The sequence below is a fragment of the Scatophagus argus genome, chromosome 5 (assembly GCF_020382885.2).
Source record: "Scatophagus argus isolate fScaArg1 chromosome 5, fScaArg1.pri, whole genome shotgun sequence".
Taxonomy (NCBI): domain Eukaryota; kingdom Metazoa; phylum Chordata; class Actinopteri; family Scatophagidae; genus Scatophagus; species Scatophagus argus.
Window position 1 is genome coordinate 13,494,763 of NC_058497.1, and position 19,825 is coordinate 13,514,587.

Here is a 19,825-nt window from a genome sequence, read left to right on the forward strand (position 1 = left end):
TTCTTTTTTTTATTTTTTCCCCCTGTTTCTAGTCTTTATGCTAAGCTAAGCTAAGTGTCCCCTTGAATTTCCCTCGGGATCAATAAAGTATCTATCTATCTATCTATCTATCTATCTGTCTATCTATCTATTTCAGCGTCATATCATCACACATTTGAGTGAGAATGCGAAGAAGTGCATTTCTCTAAGTCTCAATCTATTAATTCCAATGGACCACTCAGTAAATATGTTGTGTAACAATCAGTGCCAGTTTCATGGTCACATTCATTCTTTCCAAGTGTATGATGGTTGTAGGAAGTAGTTTCTGCGGTACAAATGCCTTCTAAATATAATAGAGACACACTGCATAAACTAAATGGTATTCACAAAGTACAAATCTCATATCGGCTTAATGGCTGCAAAGCTCTCAAAGTTGAATAGTCTGAATAAACACTCACTGAGGCAGATATCATTAGAGGCTGCACAACACTCGGTACAATCAACAAGATATTTTCTGCAGCATGAATTACTACTAAGAGGTTGACATACGGGAGTCGTCAGAGCTTCTTGATGTGTCCTCATCCACCATATCCTCCTCCTCGGTGTCTTGTCCTTCCTTCGTCTCCTCTGGCTCCGTGTCTCCTTCAGGTGGGTCAACCCAGCGTCCCGGCATAAGAGCAGCAGAGTTGTAGGAAGAGCACAGAGGACCCACTATGTGAGTGATGAAGGATTCCTGTAGTTTAGCGAGCTGCGGAGCAGACCGGTCCATGAATGGGCTGATGGGAAGGCCAAGGCTTGCTTCTTCATCACCCTAGAAGGATGCAAACATGGTCAATATGTCAGATGCACAGAACTTTATTATGATTTATGTAAAATGGAATGTTTATATTATGTACTGATGAGATTTCAGAACTGCCTCCTATTTTTAGAGCTAAGCTGGCTTGAATCCAGCAGTTGTGACAGTCTGAACAGCAGTTCTTAAAAAAAAAACATGACATATGTGAATTCAAACTTTGAAATTAAAAATTTTAAATCAATATTTCTATTACATTCACTTGTGTCAAAGGATTTGTACTCTTTCAGCCACAAAGCAAATGATAAATAATAGACCTGATTAAAAAAATAAAACAAAAACAGTCCTTTCTGTTTGCTTAGTTACTGAACTGAACATTGTACATGTTATTTACAAGATAAAACACAATAGAATATCTATCTGTCGAAAAGCACACTACTTTTATACGTATTATTAACAAGAGACTTTTGAATGTATTATATGTGTCTGGCTTTGTTGCTGCACCATGTTTATGTGTATGTTGATCTGTATGTATATTAGACTTGTAGGTAAACTGAATACCACTCAAGCTGTTTAAGCTCTTGTCAAGCTCTTGTCATCTCTGCAGCTTCACTTGAAAGCACAGAAAGTCCCATATTGCGGGTCTGTCCTGCTGAAAGTAGGTCAAGATGACTACAAATAGAAAAGCATCAATTCAAACTATGGCTGAAATGGAGGCATCAGTAATATATATGACTATCAGCAGAGATTCACCTCACTAATGGTGATAATTTGTGTATTTGTTATCCACAAGGTCACCACTAATAAACACTGACAATAATATTCTGAATAATTATTTGCAATTATCTTTGCACAAATCTGGCTTCTCACAACGTATCAGATGTTTTTGACTGTATTTGTTGAAGATTGTTGTATTTGAACAGCAATCATCTACTTAAAATGAAGGCAGGCCAAAGTGGATGCTGTACCTGCTTTGTCCTGAGGGTATCTGTTGTTAGTGCCCTTTTCTGTTTTCCTATTCTGCACCCTTGAAGAAAGAGCTATAATGAATGCATATCTTAGACACATAAGACTCTCATCTTTGGATTTATTCTGCAGATTTCACACCTGGTATTCCAGTTCACTCAAACTAGGGCCATATCTGCCCTAACCTTCAAAACATACCTGTTCAGTGTCCGTTCAAGCCAAATGTGTTTTCCCAAAAAATAGGAAAAGTACAGAAGTAGAATTATTTGAGCAGATTTTCTAAACAGAATATACATAAAATAATCTGAAGAACATGTCCCAACAGAAGAACCTTTTCATTTTGGGATATTTTCCATTATTTTGACCATTTCTTGATGACAGAGGTCACTGTGGTTTATGCTGCATAGCGTCTCAAGTGAAATAGCTTGTGTAACACATTCATATATTGTTACTGTCATGTGGCAACCTGAAACCTGGATGTCATGGTTCATGTGAAAGGTGTATGTGTGCATATGTATTGTAAGAGCATGAACGAAGAGAGAGAAATGTTCATTATGAGCAGAAATTGCAAATGTTTTAAACAATAAACTGATTGTTTCTTGATAGTGTTGTTCACCATAAGGTGAATGCACATGTGTGTTTGTGTGTGTGTGTGTGAGTCCCCTATGATCTCCTTCTGTGTGACTGTGAATGAGCACTGTCAAAGATGACTCAGAGACCCTGGAGGTAAACTGTGATTTGTGATACTGGGCTACATAAATAAAATTGACTTGACTTGACTCATTTAGGTCATCTCCCATCTATACAGAAAAACATATGCACGCCCTCAGTCTCCCTCCCGCTCTCTTTCATAACTACACCCACCCTTTCCAATGCTCCTGCTCAAAGGACATACATAATTCCCAAAGTTATTATGAGAATTGAACAGAAGGCTTGAGAGTAATAGCAGCATGCCAATCTTCAGGAACAGATCGGAGAGAGGAAGCTTTCCTCAGCAATCAGCACAGCTATGATTTGACGTTTCTAGCTGCTACACAATGTTCTAATATGCGTGGTACGCACATTCCCTTCATGAAAAATCGACAAAATAAATAAAATAAGTGCTGATGGTGGGGTTGCTGATTGTCAGAATAACCTTGTGATAACAAATGTCTCCTAAAGACTGTAAATCTGAGTGCAGATTCAAAGATTTTTCATTTTGTGAAGAATAAGTATTATGGATACCTCTGACTGCAGTGTCTAAAATATCTTCAATTATGGCTTAAAAGTCTCAAATTATTGCTATTCTACTGACAATATGTCGTTGCTAGGCAAGTAATCATATGTCTCTGGTTAATCATACTGGATCTTTTTTGACTTGCTAGGCACTGACTGAGCTGACCAATCAGAGCCATTGTTAGTTAAGTGGAGGATTTGTTGCCAAGCATCCGTCTACAGTGGTCGTTAACAAATTCATGAGCTAGCAGCTAAGTGTTTTTACTATTCTATTTCTGTTCAGGGGGAACATCCACTGCACACATAAAACCTTGCTGAAGGATTTTTGAACAAGAAACTAAATCCTTGTCATCTGCAGAGGTTCTGTAATACGGTTGACCCTGACCTAGCGATGGAAAAAAGATGAAAAAGAAAAAAGATAAATTGCCTTACGATGGTTTATGGGATGTTTGGTCCCTGTCTATCAAATCGGATCTAACCACACTCATACTTCATACTTTTTATTTTTCTTTTGATTAACTTTCAAGTTTTTAGGGCCTTTAAAAAGGGATTATGTAACATTTGAACGTATACGTGAGGTGCTGTCTAAATCCCAAGAACTTTAAAAGTGATGTTTATCTTCAGAGAACGCATGCTCCTGTGGGACTGCATAGATTTATGAGCATACTTGTTCATAGAACTCGTTGACGATCCCCTCTGTCCACTGCAGGTGCAGCTCCTTACACTTCAGCGGTCCATTGACATCAGCCAGCTTGATGCACATTTGGCACACCAGCAATCGGTCGTTTTCATTGGTCCAATCAATACCGGACACTCCCTCATCACCCACCTGGAGAGATGTGCACAGGAAGGCTTGTGTGAAAAAAAAACCCAGTCATGGATTGTTCACATCTGATTGTTTGTCAGCTTGTCAACAAAATATATAGCAAGCGCTGACAAGATGTAACAGACAACAGTAAATGAATATAGCTGATGGATGGTCACACCTTTGTTCTTCAGAACTGAAGGATTACCTTTGCATTAAACTCTGCTAAGAAGTCAAAATGCTTTTTGAGGTCGGTGGCCAGGATGGCTTCAATGACTAGGAAGCGGAAACGCTTGAACTCCACATGTTCAAGGTTAACCAGGAAGTTATACTCAGGTCGAGACATGAAGAGGTTCCATGCTGAAGCTGCATGGTGATTTTCCAAGACTGAACGATCATTGTATAGAAGAGCCTACAGTGGAAGACCAAGAAGAGAAAGTTTTCATGTCAAGTGTGAAACACGTAAGAGCTTAATTGGCCTTATGTATCACTGTACAGCTTTGCAGGAAATTATAATCAATAGCCACACTTCTCCAAGATCCTGGAACTCTGACCTACATATATACTGTTGTGATGCTCATAATGTTGCCTTCTGTCTACATCTTTTTCTTTCCACACCACATGTAGTCACATTCAGTTTTAAGCATGACAAGACTGATTTAGCTCAAAGCAATGGATTTATGAGACATAGGTCATAACAATCATAATCATAATGACATTTAAAAAGCGTAAACATTTATGCTGCTGATTCAAGCAGCTGCATTTTAAGTTCACATCAATGAGCTAGTTCTCTTCTGCCTATCAACACTACATAACATTTCATAAGCAGTTGTTTTGAGCTTAACATAACTTATTTCAATATCTTGGTTTAGATTTGTTTTTCATAGATGATGACCAGATCCTCGACAGGTTTGGGTGGGGATTGGTTGAGAAGGGAAAGGGAAGTGATCCAGTACATACAGTGCATTCACATAAAGAGATCTATTTCTTGTGAGTCAGCTGACAAAAAAAAATACAAGAAATCCCAATTAAAGATCTTAAAAAATTATCTCTCTGTTGATGCATCACCACAGCCCCTCCTGAGGCATACCTGCATTTATTTACATATTTACCTGTGGTGCACTGGTAGCTACGAGAAAGGCGTTAGTTCGTCCTGGATGGTCATAGTCATGCATGGCAGCAGCTACATACAGGGCCATGAGCTCCAGACCAGGGATAAGGCCAGCCAGGGAGCCATAGCCTTCCTCCAGCACAGAGTTCATCTTGGAAACCAGGAAGCCTGAGGCGCCAGGCGTAATGCCATTCTCTGTATCTGTGGTTAAAAAAAAAAAGAGAACACAACTTGTTTCAACGAGCCATGAAGTTGTAAAACTTGTTTATTCAAGAAACAGCATTTCACCCACACTATGTGTCACCAGCATGTTGCTGACTGTGAAGTGAGTGAGAAGAGAAAAAATAGGTATGCTATCACACTAAACCCGAATGCCTGACTGCTTGCTTTGAAGGCCTTCCTTTGTGAGCCTCTGTGTGTGTCACACCACTATGACTGCTGGATTACATGTTCTATCAAAAGTGTCCGCCCCGCTGTGCTTCCCCACACAATTACAGTAAGACAAAAAAGGAAAAGAAAAAATGTGGAAAATCAAAACATGAGGTTGGAAGATTTTTTCTTTTTTTAAATAATTATACATTTTATGCCTTCATTAGATAGCAACAAAAGATGAGGGAGACAGGCAACAAAGGTTCCTGACTTTTAACATGAACTGAAGAAAATAAAAGGGATTTAAATTGCTCAGAAGATGGTTAAGTGAGGAAGTTCTTCAGTGTTGGTCTTAAGCAGCCATTGTGTGTATTAAAAGTCCGCACCATTGTGTATCCCATTTTCGGTCAGAAGGATGGGCAGGCCTGGCACAGGCTGGGTGGTGAGGTACCACACAGCATGCAGCACATCAGTGGCATGGATCCTGTTGTGATCTGGGGAGAGTGAAATAAAATACTAATTCATACCAGTAGAGGGCAGTAAGATCACTGTGATGAAATCCAAGCTGGAAGTGATAGACAACATACACCAAAGAATCTGTCAGACAAGCAATCCAACATTGCCTTTTCACGTGGGTCTGTTTAACAGGAGAGTTCCATGTCGAGCCATCTTCACATATGTGAGAAAACACTGGCATCTGTTGTAGGTTACAGTGCAGTTGTATATGTACAGGACAAGAGGTTCTTCACTTGTTATGGTTGTATCTTTGGATCTTGAGTATTTACTGATATATATATATACATATATATATATATATATATATATATATATATGCTAATATTTTCCAAATCATTTTGGCGAATTGCCGATGTCATACCAATATGTGCACTTTTTTGCGTCTAATTGCAGAGAACATCTAGTCTCTCCTGCAGTGGAATTAACATTTTATTATGTCTCCACTTATCGTGAAGGCCCCCAGGCAGATGCAAACATAAAATGCATTAAATAAATCTACACATTCACTGGTGATTCATATTGCATGGGTATAATTTAAGTGTCATTAAGCATCATTAAGTGTCATTTAAGTTTCAGACCAATTCCAATATTTAACATTTAAGTCTTTATCGGTCGGTAAAGATGAAGTGCCCATATTATTGTGGATCCCTAATATAATCCCTCTCCTCAAAGTGCTGCTGATGCTGGTTGATATTGATTGATATCAACTGAAATTGTATAGGCATTACATAAACTATACAATTTCAGTTGATGAACTACTTCGTCCCTGCACTACCTCACCTTTGTACTACCTCCAGAACCATATTTATTTTATTTTACTTATCTTATTTTATTTTGTTTTACCTTATTCTATTTTATTCTACTATTATATGTTACTCTTTCTTATGTTCTAGGTTTGCACCAATCACCAAGACAAATTCCTCATAATGTGAAACCTCTTCACTTACAATGGCAATAAAGATGATTCTGATTGTGATTCTGATTCTGAAGTCATGTGGTAAGTGGGATGTGTTAAGGGTTCACGCTTTCTGTAAGGGACTGGTATCATAATGCAAAAACAGCACACAGAGCAGGGACTATTTTCTATATTTTTTCTGTTTTCATCGGAAACTGTGCTTACATGAGTTACAACAGCTAAAATGTAAAAGGTTAGGAACACTTATTTTAAAATGCCATCAAAAGCACTACTATTTCTTTAAGAAACACAAGGAACACGAGAGCTCATGCTACCTGTCAGTAAACAGGATAATTAAAGAGAATTAAACCAACAGAAAACCTGATATTCCTGCCAACTATGAGCAGCAGGAGCAGGCCACAAGTCTTTGAAGTAGGGCTTCTTTCAGCGACAAAGCAATACATCCACCTTGTGGTGAATAAAGGTAGTGCTGGATATTAATAATTCAGTGAAACATAAAAAAAAAAAAATGGAGATCTTCTACTCACAAGGGATGACCCTGTATCCGTTCTCCAAAGCATGGAAGTAGTTCATGAACTCTTTTACAGGAATTTTAAAGGTCTCAAACAGACCTGTGTCCTCAAAGAGCTGATAGGAAACCTGGGACACAGCACAAGGAAAACATACAGTGAATTATATCTCATCACCGTGGAGGTCTAGTTGTGCATTTATTCTTGTTGTTTAAGATACAAACATATTCTTCCCACGGCTCACAACCACATTAAGCTGCTAATCACATACATGTGAACATTTTCCATCAATATGAGTTCCTTTTAATGAAATCAGTATTGACGTTTTCATAAAATAAATGTCATACGGGTTTCAACATTTCCTCACTAATGAGTGCATACCTGACTGAGGATGCAGCCTGTCTCATTATGGGTCTTCTCCACGAGGCTGAATATGGGAAAGTTCCAGTTGTTGAGCTGACTCATCAGAGGCTCCAGCTCTGGCATCATCAGGGGCTCCGGGGCCAAGACTGGCTTGTCCTGTCAGGTAGAGGAAAGCGTACAGAGGAGAGGTCAGAAAGATATCACACTGCTCTGATGCTTGGTTTCCTTCGGATAAGAAAAGAATTTTCAAAATTTAATGCTGTTTATCAAGCAATTTTTTTTTAATTTTTGTAGTATTTAACCTAACTTGTTTGTTCTTATTGAGCTTATTGTTATCTTTATTTCCTGTTGTCTTTGGAGCGATGTGAAGCATGTGAAAGCACATGACAGATAGCTACCAAACCAAGCCTGCCTGATTGCCCACCTCTGGTGATGGCAGGAGTGGGTGAAGAATGATGCCCTCTGCCAGATACTCCCTGCAACCTTCCCTTGCTTCAGGCGGCTTCTTGCTTCCCTCTCCCTCCTCTTCATTCTGTGCAAAGTCGCTGCTGTCACTGTGGTTGGTCTCGTAGGTGCTGTCGTAGGTGCTGTCATAGTCAGAAGAGGCTACGGCACGCTCATCTAGGGAGACGTTACACATGTTAGCCGCGTGATCTTAAGTTACAGTGAGGGCAGCTGTGGAGACGGCTGGCGTGAGTGAATCAAATTATCAACCGAGGAAATGAGCTGGAGGTGTAGTCGATGTTTATCAATCAACAAATTCTGAAAGAATTTCCCTTTATATCATTTATGTCATTAATTATTCACTGCATTGTCTATTTTAAATTGTACTTTATTATCTCTTATTGCTGTTAATATTGTGTCTGATTTCATGACTAACGATGTAAGGTGACCTTGAGTGTCTAAAAAGGTGCCTATAAATAAAATGCATTAATATTAATATTATCATTAAGATTAGCAGATCCTTCATTCACACCCAGACCTCTATTAGTACAGTACCTGACCAAATTTTCCCTGCTGTTTTTTTTTTTTTTGAGACGTCTGTAAAACGCATCAGGGTTCCTGCTCAAACTGTACTTACCTGGATGGGGTATTCTGTCTCCCTTGTCAACAGATTCTACCCCGTGGTTTAATCGGTTGCTGAACGGCCTGCCACAGCTGATAGAAAGAGAGCAGAGAAACACGGACACATTTAGAGGATACATACAGTCCTTTCTCCTTCCATCTCAGTATAGACTAATAAACTGACTCATTTACCTCATTTTCACACAAACAGAAACAGATGTTTATTCCATTTTTTCTCAATCTGAACCTTCTGTATTTTGAAATTTCTCATCAAAATGTGACGTAAAAATGAAATCAGTGTGTGAGATTACCTGCTGCAGAGTGATGGAGGCCGCCAGTGAGGGGTGGTGGAGCTCGGTGCGCTCTGGCTGTGAGTTAAGGCTCTGTGTTGGCTCTTGGGGACCACAGAGCTAGGGGTCCGCTCTGTTAGGGGGCCAGCCGGCTCAGGAAGCTGCACTAAACATGTCTTTGTAGTGGGGCTGGAGACAGGAGTACCCTGGACGGGAGGAGACGGGCACGGAGAGCCCAGAGGTGACTGGTTGGAGGGAGGGAAACCTGAAAAAGAGAGCAAAACTGACTCTGGTGTTTCAGTCTTGATATAATTAGCTTTTGTTATTGTTTTTTCTTCTGATGTTGGACTTTGTGTAGTGAAACATGATGGTGAGAATTGTCTTTTGTAAAAATACAAATTCCAAATTTTAAATAAGTGTGTAAAGAACACTGCGTTAAGTTGACTTGTACACACACACACACATACACACACCTGGTCTTCCCAGTGGTTTGCTGTAGAGGTGATTGGAGGCGGCACAGGAGGCAGACATGGAGCGACTCTTTGAGATGGTCATCATCACCGAGTTGTTCCATGAGTCACTGATTTTATTTGAGAAAATCGTGAGATAAACACATTTAAAAACAGTCTCCTTGATCTGTTGCTGTTCAAATTCCTCTTGACTGCAGTGAGTGAGCGAGCGAGCGAGGATTACCTCTCTGTGGTGTGTTTGATGCTGGCTGAGCGGTCTCGGCGTAGAGGGCCGGGCTCAATGGTAGGCAGCCCCGTAGCTGAGGTGGTCGTGGTCCAAGTTGACGAGATTCTCCTAAGCAATCCCGGGGGCAGACTCCGTCTAAGACGCTGTGGTGCAGATAAACAAACACGTTTACACACCCATAGAAGTTTCACAGGGGTGGATGATGCAAATAGGACAAGTGTACACTGAGTGTACTGGACAGAATCCCAGAACTGGGGAGATTTTCAGTTTAAAGCTTGTATTAGCGTAATCTTATTGATCTCTTCCTCAGAAACAACAAAGATGGATTGTGGCAAGTTTCTCTAAACCTCACATTGATAATGAACACAGTGTATACATGTCTACAGGTCTCAATATTTCAGTATCATTGTGATGCCCCATATAGCCTCAGGGGTAACTTAATATAGGTACAATTTGCGCCAACAGTTTCTGTAATGAAATTTCTTTTTTCACACCTTCTTCTCCACTCCTTCATATACACACATTGCATTATATGACATTCATACAGACGTCTTGTAACCATTAGAACTCTTAATAAATCACTTTTTTATATTTCACAAATACAATATATAGACAATATTGGGACACCTGACCATTACACCAACAGGGACATTAAAGACACATTCACATTCTAAATACACAGACAGCTCTGCAGCTTTAACAGCTTCCACTCTTCTGGGAAGACTTTTGTGAGGTCAGACACTGATGTTGGATGAAAAGTCCTGGCTTGTAATCTCTGTTCCAGTTCATCACAAAGGTGTTGGATGGGGTTGAGGTCAGGACTGGAATAGCAAAGGACCTTCCCCAAACTGTCAACAAAAAGTTGGAAGCATAGCATTCTCCAAAATGTCTTGGTATGCTGAAGCATTAAGGTTTTCCTTCACTGGAAGTAAGGAGCCCAGGTCAACCCCTGAAAAACAACCCCATCCCAATACTTTTGTCTATAGCGTGTATCACAATGTTGTGTCCCAGTAGGACATCTTAAAACATTTTTTTTGATAAAGTTTCATAGTTATTGTATTCATAAAGTAAATGTAAATGTGACTACAGTCCTATATTTTCACCTTTGATTTTGACTGACTTGATGCACACAATGGTCTAATATCCTTTCATTGTTTTCAAGACAGTTAAAATCTAGTATCTCTTCAGATGTTCGTAATTCAAATAATGTTGACAAAAAGCTTGGGTTACATTTACTCTATGATCATCAAAAGTCAGATGCACAGTTCACACAAGTAGTGACAAAGCACTGCAAACAAAGTATAACTATTTAGTAGTTAAAGCCTTATAGGCACATGTTTTAACTAATAAACAGAACTGTATTTTCATGCAGGGCAGCTGCTGTGGCCCCTTTTCTCCAGTTAAACTGGAAGGATGCCACATTTGTTCTTCCAAACCGATCCTATCTGTTTAAGCATATGGGAGATAGAATGTTTCCTCTGTGGTGTCAATCTGTGCTGAAATCTCAAAACGTTGTCAGTTTGTATTTTGTACTTTTTTTTAGAAAAGGATTTCTCTTTGTCTCTCTCTCTCTTTCTGTCTCGCTGATACACATGCACACGCACACACAGTGAAATATAGAGGGCAGCAGAGGATCAACTTTCACATTTTATGAAGAAAATCATGTCCATCCATTCATCCTTCTTTCTCACAGTGATATACTGCTCTCCAGCAGTGAGGGAGAGCTAACAAAAGGCATCAAATAGTGTGTGAAAGAATTGCAGAGGGGTGGGACAGTAAAACAGCAACACTTGGTTGTAATCAATCACTGTGAATATCATGTCTGCTTTTGCTGTTCTGAATTTTATTGCTGTGTGGTAATGCAGTTTACAGTGCAGATCTGAAATGGCTATGCTGCAATGTTATGCAACTTTAACACAGCTAACAAAAATACAACTGCACATGATGTTAGCTGTGATGGATTGCTGCATGTTGTCTTTTATAAGTTTTACAGCAAGTCTCTTTTACTTTATATGAATACAAACCAATGGCCTAAAAGATCTTAGAACAATACGGTGTGCTTTGGGAAATGTTTGGCTTTACTATGAAGCAGTATTAAGACAAATCAGCACACCAGAAGGTACAGGTTCAGTGTCTGGAAGCTGTTATAAGCTCGACAAATAGACAGAACTGCTGCAGCTGGAAAAAGACTAATGAGAACCAAACTGGTCCCGAGCCTTTAACAAGTAACGAAACAAAGTGTTTCGCTGTCCTGTTAAGTGAAGTCAGAACCTGAATGGCAAAAGCACCTCAGTCACCAACATTTCTTGTTACCTTTATGTAACTGCTATTTCTGTCCAACAACAGTGCAGCAAGGGTGAGCTGAATGACCAACGTTAACCCTTTGCCACATGCAGACTCACATCTCCCCAATGAGCTAAAATGAGGCAGCATCTCATTGGGTTTCACTACATGGGTCTGGCATTTGAGTGCACTCAGGCACTGTTAAAGCTGCTTGTCACTTTCCTGGTAGGCTATCCCGCACTGCATCACACGCTTTATTTAGTTTCCTTGCCGCCTTAAGTGCCTGCATACATTTTGAAGCACTGGTCTTGTAAAACATTAAAAAGCCCTCTGGAAGCCTGTGCGTCATTGTTAGCTACATTAGAGCCCCACACTACACCAGCACTAAAGGAGGAAATGGGGGTGATGTTTGCCGGAAGAGGTACACCTAGGAGTACATGTTTGTGTGTATATCGACACATAATAGCAACAACGTACAACTACAGATGAAAACATTTTCCATTACTTATCATGATATTTCAAAGTCAATTTCTTGGGAAATACTTTTGACTTTTGTTAAAAAAAAAAGTTGGATGAAGATTTTTGTGGCTCCAGGTGGTGCTGCACAGATTTCATTTTCTAATTGTGACCCACACCACAGGTCATGGTCTTAGGTCAAACGTTACTTTAATGGGAACAATCAAGAGGCCTGCAAAGCTAAAAGCATATTTGCTATTTTACAAGGAGAAAAAAAATGCAGAGATGCAGAGAACTATTTTTGCACTTGTTTCTGTCAAAACTTTTAATTTATCTTACAAAAAGTCAGATTTATTTGAGGATCCTTGGGGCTTGGAAAAAGGTGCCCCTTCACCCCCCTCTCAGTTTGACATAACTCTGGACTACATCAAAGACATGAAAAAGGCCTTCCTCAGGCATTTATTAGGTTCTGACTCTGGGAACAGTAAAATTCCCCAAAATATCTGCATCACTAAACTATATTTTTAACCAAATCACCCACATTTAGCCTATTCTATGGGATCTCCTTTTGATATGTTTGAACGTAATATTTTTTTCATGCAATGGGCCTCCTCTGAAACTGCTTGGGTCAGCCTTGATATGCCTGCCTACCACTTTGAAAACCTCTGCTCTGGATCCTGACCCCTGCTACAGCTCTGGATAGCTACTACAAACCACAGTATTTCTTGAGGCTGTTTCAGTGAATCTTAAGCCTTCTCTCGGTAGCCAATTAATTCTTCTGATTAGCTGGTGAGTGAACTTCCAGTTTACATCCTTAGTCTTCAGTATTTGAACTTGGGATTCAGCAACTGGACAGAATTTCAAACATCAAACCAAATACACAAAAATGAAGAAAAAGCAGACTTTTAAGAAAGACAGACATTTACCTTTGGAATGGCCAGTCTTTCTGTCTTTTCCGTCCCCTCCTCTGAGTCGGAGCAGGTGTGTGTGTCTGCAGGGACGCGAGGCCGGTGTAGTGGCTGGAGGCTGATTTGGGTGCTGAGGAGGTTCCTGACGGCCTTCAGAGAGCTGCAGGTGTTAGGGGGCAGCGAGGGGTCTGCCAGCAGGTCTGAAATTAAACCGTGGGCCTCACCCATCACCGCAATGTCCACTACCACACTGGTGCCCGAAGACTGGAGAGAGCGAGAGAGAGAGGGAAGAGAGGAAGAGATAGGGAATGAGATAATCATTCTTTGTTCATGTCTGTCTGGTGTAATGCACATCACGCCATGTAGTTTATTTATCTCCTCTCTACCTGACACAGAAAGCTTTGTGTGGACCTGTCTACATCCTAAAAATTTTTCAGTCCCAGATGAACTAACTGCGGTATCAGTCTGTTGTTCTACTAGGCTATCAGCAGCGAGGCCAGGTGGTGTGAAAGTCTCAAGATGTGACTGAAAATAAAGCTAGTAGAATGATGGCTACTTGGGCTCAAAATATGAAGGTTAGTAACGTCTCATGACAAGGTTACACATATCATAGTCATAAAACACCATCAATAAACATCCGACAATACTCTTATCAAGGAATCACACACCCGCTCTGATGCCACCCCCTCCCGTCTAAATTTAGGTGTCATTGATTCAACATATTGACTGATAAGTCCAAAGGCTCATGTATGTGAAAGGTCAACCATGTAATGGATTCCACATTTAATGTCAACATGTGCTAATCAGCTCCTCTTTAGCTTATAATCAATGTCCTCATGCACACGCACACACATACACACACACACACACACACAACTGTGTATAAACATCTACAGTATGCATAATTCACACACACATATAGCATTTCCACAGAACAAAGTCAATCCATATGAACATGGAGAAAACTAAAGACACAATTTGTACATGAAACAGAAGGAGCTGACAGTACTTTGGGTTAAATGCACATATCTTTCAACAGCGCAATCATAGAAAATGTAAATGTGCACAAAGTTGATGGGTTTTTTGTACTTTTTTTACTTTTAAGCAAGGTATCTGGAGAAATTTCACATTAAAATGTGGAAGGTAGAAACTGTAAATATCCACCATAACAATATATCAAAAAGACATGACATGTTTATGTGTCATGGATGTCAGTGATAAAATAAACTGTGTTTTTTTGTCATTTCCTTATCAGTAGTGTAATGACATCACTGGTACAGAGAGCTGAATATTACTGTAACTGTAATAACTAGACATCTGTATCATCTAGACATCTGCATACCTTACAGTTGATTTTTCATCAATTTAGACAGATTTTTTAAAGAGGCATGCAGACAAAACAACTGGAACACGTGAGGAAGGCTGGACACGGTGCACTAACAGCACAAACAAAACACAACTGAGCTGTATTGATGGGCAGTCCCCCAAAAGCTGTGTGAGAACACAAACACTCATGTAACTGTACTGAAACAGAAATGTATATGCAGAGAGTTAGAGGAAAGTTAACTTTGTCAGCTGAGCTGTGGTTCTGTGCTGAACCCTGCATGAACTGTGTTATAAAATAATACTGTCAAACTCTTCCACTCATGCCTGTGATGTTGACACTCTTAGTTTCACAAAGCCAAACGTGTTTAAACTGGACTGACTGGACCACAAATCTGAATCTGCTTAACTTTCTTGCATTGCTGACAGTTGATGTCTTCAGCCTAACAATAGAAAGAATATTTCTTTTGATAGCTTTCTTTGAGAAAGTTTCTCAACACAAGCAGCTGTACAAGAACTTTGCCTCAGTAAAACAGATTTACATCTTGATTTAAATCAGAAATGAAAAATATTAGGGTGAAAAATATGCAGACAAATCTGACCACGCTTTCTGTGCCGGCTTTCAGCTCTTGACAGTTTTACTCATTGTTGCAGACATATTCCAGTTCGATACCCGTACTTAAACAGTGTGTTCACTCTTAAAGGTTCAGGAAGACTCTTGTTTGGAAAAACATTTTCCGGATCGGAAATTGTAAACCATGAAATTCTGTGTAAACCATGAAGCCTAGTAATGAAAGTTGTTGCTGAACTTTCTATGAACCTTACCTTTTAGTAGTTTGGCAACCTTTAATTGGATGACAGTCTGTGTTAAGCTCATAACATAGATATCTACTATAATCTATCTGTCACTACTCTTCATTACACTAATAAAATGCCGCATATGTAAAATAAAAAAAGTCCTGAGATGAAAATGAGAGGAGAGCTCATGACGTGTGTGAATTAAGACATTCACATGCTTTCTTGTCGTTTACTCCTGCTCTCCTCCTGCATCCTCCTCTCCCACCACTGCTGCCAACACATGAAGCAAATAACGTGATCACTTCATCCCTGCACTCTCCCATCTGCCTTGGCGACTTGCAGCAACCTCTTCTTTAGCTGCTCTGTTTGTGTTCTGTGCCTAATTTGTTTTAAACTGATTTCATTAAGAAGTTCTTTTGTATCCTCTGGGAGATCTACTATTCTCTTCTATTTGGGTCCCCAGTTAACTCAAGCCCTGTTTTTCTAGCTCCCACATATATATTTGTCTGCAATACAGCTTAACTGTAACAGATAAATATGTAACATTCACTGCCACTAGACCCCAGCATCTCAGATCCCAACAAATCCATCATTTACTCAGCAAATTTGGAGGCAAAAATGCATCTGAACACACACTGTTCTTGAAATTTGGATCAAACTGCAAAAGTGCATAGTGCCAATCAAATATGAATCAATATTTTGTTACTACACAGCCTATTTCTTGCTTGAAATGCATTCATATTATAGTGTACTGCTTACCTACAGAAGGTTTGTCACCAGATGGCTGCCATTTTGTGTTTTACTTGAAAACAGAGGTCTGCAAGCTTAAATCAGACTGTCAAACTAAGCAATGCTGATCAAATATGAATGCATGAAATATCTGTCACCTCAATGTTTTTAGAAACATATTTTAGTGCATTGTTTAGCTATAACAGGAATGGCTTCCAAACATGTTGAAGACGAGAGATGGGGAGGACAGCAAGGGAATAACACGCACGCAAGGCTGTCCAGGCTACGATAACAGAGAAGTTCAGATTACAGCACACAGAGGGTGATGTCATTCTCTGCTCGGGACGCCATTGCTCCGCTGTATCTTTACATGGCATATAGCTGCTTTTGTTTTATTAATGTAAATCAGGAAACACAGAAAGTGACCTCAGCACAACCATCCCTTTGAATTCAAACAAGTGACAGATGATTCCCATAATTTGCTTCCTTAAACAGATCGTATTAGATCTTCAAACATGTCCGAGCCCCGTGCGGTGATCAGATGAGTAAATGCATCAAGCACATAGGAAGACAGTTTCCTGGAAGAGCGTGTGTCTGTATATGTGTGCTCGTGTGGGTGTGCATGTGTCACCTCAACCTGAACAAAACCCATTAGACCACTCCAGAGCTTTATGACATCCTGCGATTGTGACATTCACCCATTACCTGGCAGTAATGGACTCTGTTCAGCTAATGTCAGGGAGTGAGTGAGATAAAGGGAGCTTGAATATATATGTGTGTGAGTGTGTGTGTGAGTGTGTGTGTGTGTGAGTGTGTTGCAGTTGTGTTTTATGGCACTTTTCTCTGTTACTGTTAGAATTCTGATATTTCAGCAGTAAAAAAAAAAAGCTGCAGTATTTGTGTTCATTTGCAAGTCTAGTCAGTGCAACATGCTTAAGCATTTGTGCGCATGGAGCGCTACAAAGCGCTGCCCTGGTGGAGACACAGCGGAGAGGCAAGGCGAGGGAGAAGGTTATCGATTCCTCCCAGCATAAAGGCCCACAGGAGACAGCAGGGGGAGCGTTGGTCAATGAGTAAATCAGCAGTAGATACACTCACTCACTCACACACACACACTCACACACATATATATTCAAGCTCATACACAGAGTTGTGTTTCCATCACTTTTGGGGACATTACACAGACTTACATTCATTTCCTAGAGGCTTAACCACCATCTAACCATAACAATAAACATTACTTGCCTAACCTTAACCTAACCCTAACTTCAATCTAAACTTAAAGCAAGTCTTCACCCTAATATTTAATGATTTATGTTGTGGGAACTTGCAATTTGTAAATATAAGGCAGGAGTAAGGCAGGCCCTCACAATGTGACTGTAAACAGATTTTTGTCCCCACAACTGCAAGAAAAAAAATATGTGCCCACCACACACGCACACACACACATACACACACGGGCATGCATGTACCAGAAATGCCCCTTGGGATCAGTGTGTCAGGCTTTCAGGGTTACATAGTACTTGCTGTGCACGGAAAGATTGGACATAATCCCTCAACAAATGCATGGTACTGCAACAGAAGACAGCATTAAACAATAGTCTATGATGATGTGGACAGATCAGCAGAATAAGATCTGTGTACATCAAGCTCCTAAAAATAGAACAACTGATTTGGATCACTAGTGAAGCCACATACCATTATACCAGAGTTAAAACTAACAGCCATTCAGCATGGTGGTAAAATGAGCATGATATCAGGTCAATATGGATCTTATACAACATCAACAAAACAGCTTTAGAAGAGTTTCTGCTGGAGTATCTTATTACTATACATTTTGGGCCAATAAGTAAGAAAACAGTAATGAAAGGAAATCCTTTACTCCTGTAAAACCCTTTAATTGTCATTTTTGTGTTTTTATTGACCTTAATCTTTGATCATGTAAGAAGTGCAAGTCAAAACAAGAAACAAATTTATTTTTTGAAGATAGACGATGAATATAAAATGCGACGCTTATGTCTGAGCCACACACACACTATGGGACGGCTCCCTTCAAACACAGATGTATGTCTACGTTAATATCACAGAGATGGACACTATCACCAAACCAAAGATCGAAGCTAACACAAATGGAGCTCTCTCTCTCTCTCTCTCTCTCTCTCTCCTTGTCTCACAATTATTTTTTCCTCCAGTTTCCAATTTCTCCTCTTCTTCCTCTCATATCTGTTATTTCCCACTGTTTCAGCATTTCCGTCTCCATCCCCACCCCCTTGCCCATCTCCTGAGAGGCAGTTAGAGGATATGTAGGCAGATCAGGCATAAGTGCAGATGGTGAGAGCACAGAGAGAGAGAGAGAGTAAGAGAGATAAAGAGAAAAAAGAGCGACAGAGAGATATAGAGCGAGAGAAAGAAAGTGATGGACATGGAGAAAGAGAGGAGCCGAGTCCACAGGCAGGCCATGGCCAGTCAAGTGAAAAGAAAACGGCGAACTCCATCAGGCCAGCTGAGCTCCTCCACAGCCTAATCCACAACACATGTAAATACAGCATTAGTGAGGAGCTGCCCATTGTTTCTGTACTACTTCACCAATAGTACAGAAAGGTGTAAAATATGTAGGAAAGCACTTACACCTCTGTCAGCTTGAAAAAATTCATACTGAAGCAGTAGTAGCCATCAAAGCAAAGCCAGAGGCCAAGTTCATGTTCTGGATACAGGAGGATGATTTCAGAATTGCAGAGAGTTGCAGGACTGCAGAACAGGCATACCTCACAGTTGTAAGGTTATTGGTTAAGGCTATTGATTTGGTAATAATGACTAACAAAGTGTGTGTTCTGCAGGTTAGTGTGTTTTCTGAGATGGTAAAGATGCATGAATACTAGAGACAACCATTTGTTTTTTCTCTTGCAAGAGATCTACCACTTCTGTCATGTTCACAATGTGACATAAACACACACACAAAAAAAATCTGTTACTATCGATGCAAATGTTCTCAAAGTTTTGCGATAATGAAATTATGCGAACTATGTAGATAACACATGCACTTGTATAGGACATGCTGCTCAGCAAACAATACCCATCTAGGAAGAAAAATGGCACCAAATCTCTCAGCAGAGGCTTTACTCTCCTGCTCACGAACACCGGTCTCTCTCGCATGCGCAATTGACCTAAAAACTAGGCTGTATCAAGAAGCTTAATTTAGACATTGCTTCAAGTTGTCCTATTTAAAACATCTCATCATTACTGATTAAATGGCTTTCCTTTTTCTGCAGACATGAGCACACACACATACACACACACAGCGACAGAACTCATGCACGTACAACAGCATCCACCCAGGATGAAGGGCACAGATTCCAGCTGAACCAATACCGAACCTGCTTAGGAGGATGTGTATTGTTATCCGGATGACGTCCCATGGTACTCGCCGAGTGCCTTCTCTGCATCATTCAGTTTGAACTTCACCACGCGAGCCCAGTCTTACTACCTAGATTCCTATGGCTATGAAACAACAGCTCTTCCTTTCCTTCCTAGAATCTTATACTTCAAGCTTCGCTGTCGTTAGAGTCCCAGTCCAAACAATCTGACATTTGAATAATGTAGCCCACAAAGACTTCCTCACTCCTTCCTCTCCTCTGCTCTCCTCTTCCCTGCTGCCTTACGAACCTCCCTCTGTCCTCTCACCCGCCCCTGTCTCTGCATCTGCCAATTACAAATGATCACCGGTGGCTCAGGGAT

At 40.2% G+C, this 19,825-nt stretch overlaps 1 protein-coding gene across 3 annotated transcripts in view; it reads right to left on the reverse strand.

Annotated features, from left to right (window-relative positions):
• The window catches only part of LOC124059120 (cGMP-inhibited 3',5'-cyclic phosphodiesterase A-like), a 49,107-nt gene that overhangs the window by 3,250 nt on the left and 26,032 nt on the right, over nt 1-19,825 (reverse strand). For 2 of the 3 annotated variants that reach the window (XM_046388897.1, XM_046388899.1), the window contains 13 exons: nt 13,259-13,504; nt 9,591-9,736; nt 9,371-9,477; nt 8,919-9,162; nt 8,624-8,700; nt 7,967-8,163; nt 7,561-7,698; nt 7,198-7,309; nt 5,625-5,732; nt 4,871-5,070; nt 3,967-4,170; nt 3,621-3,782; nt 529-790 (listed from right to left, as the gene is read on the reverse strand). In XM_046388897.1, coding sequence (XP_046244853.1) covers nt 529-790; nt 3,621-3,782; nt 3,967-4,170; nt 4,871-5,070; nt 5,625-5,732; nt 7,198-7,309; nt 7,561-7,698; nt 7,967-8,163; nt 8,624-8,700; nt 8,919-9,162; nt 9,371-9,477; nt 9,591-9,736; nt 13,259-13,504 — 2,203 coding nt within the window. Of the gene's footprint in view, nt 1-528; nt 791-1,740; nt 1,800-3,620; nt 3,783-3,966; nt 4,171-4,870; nt 5,071-5,624; nt 5,733-7,197; nt 7,310-7,560; nt 7,699-7,966; nt 8,164-8,623; nt 8,701-8,918; nt 9,163-9,370; nt 9,478-9,590; nt 9,737-13,258; nt 13,505-19,825 lie in introns of those variants that run through there. The other variant, XM_046388898.1, reaches the window with a different exon arrangement.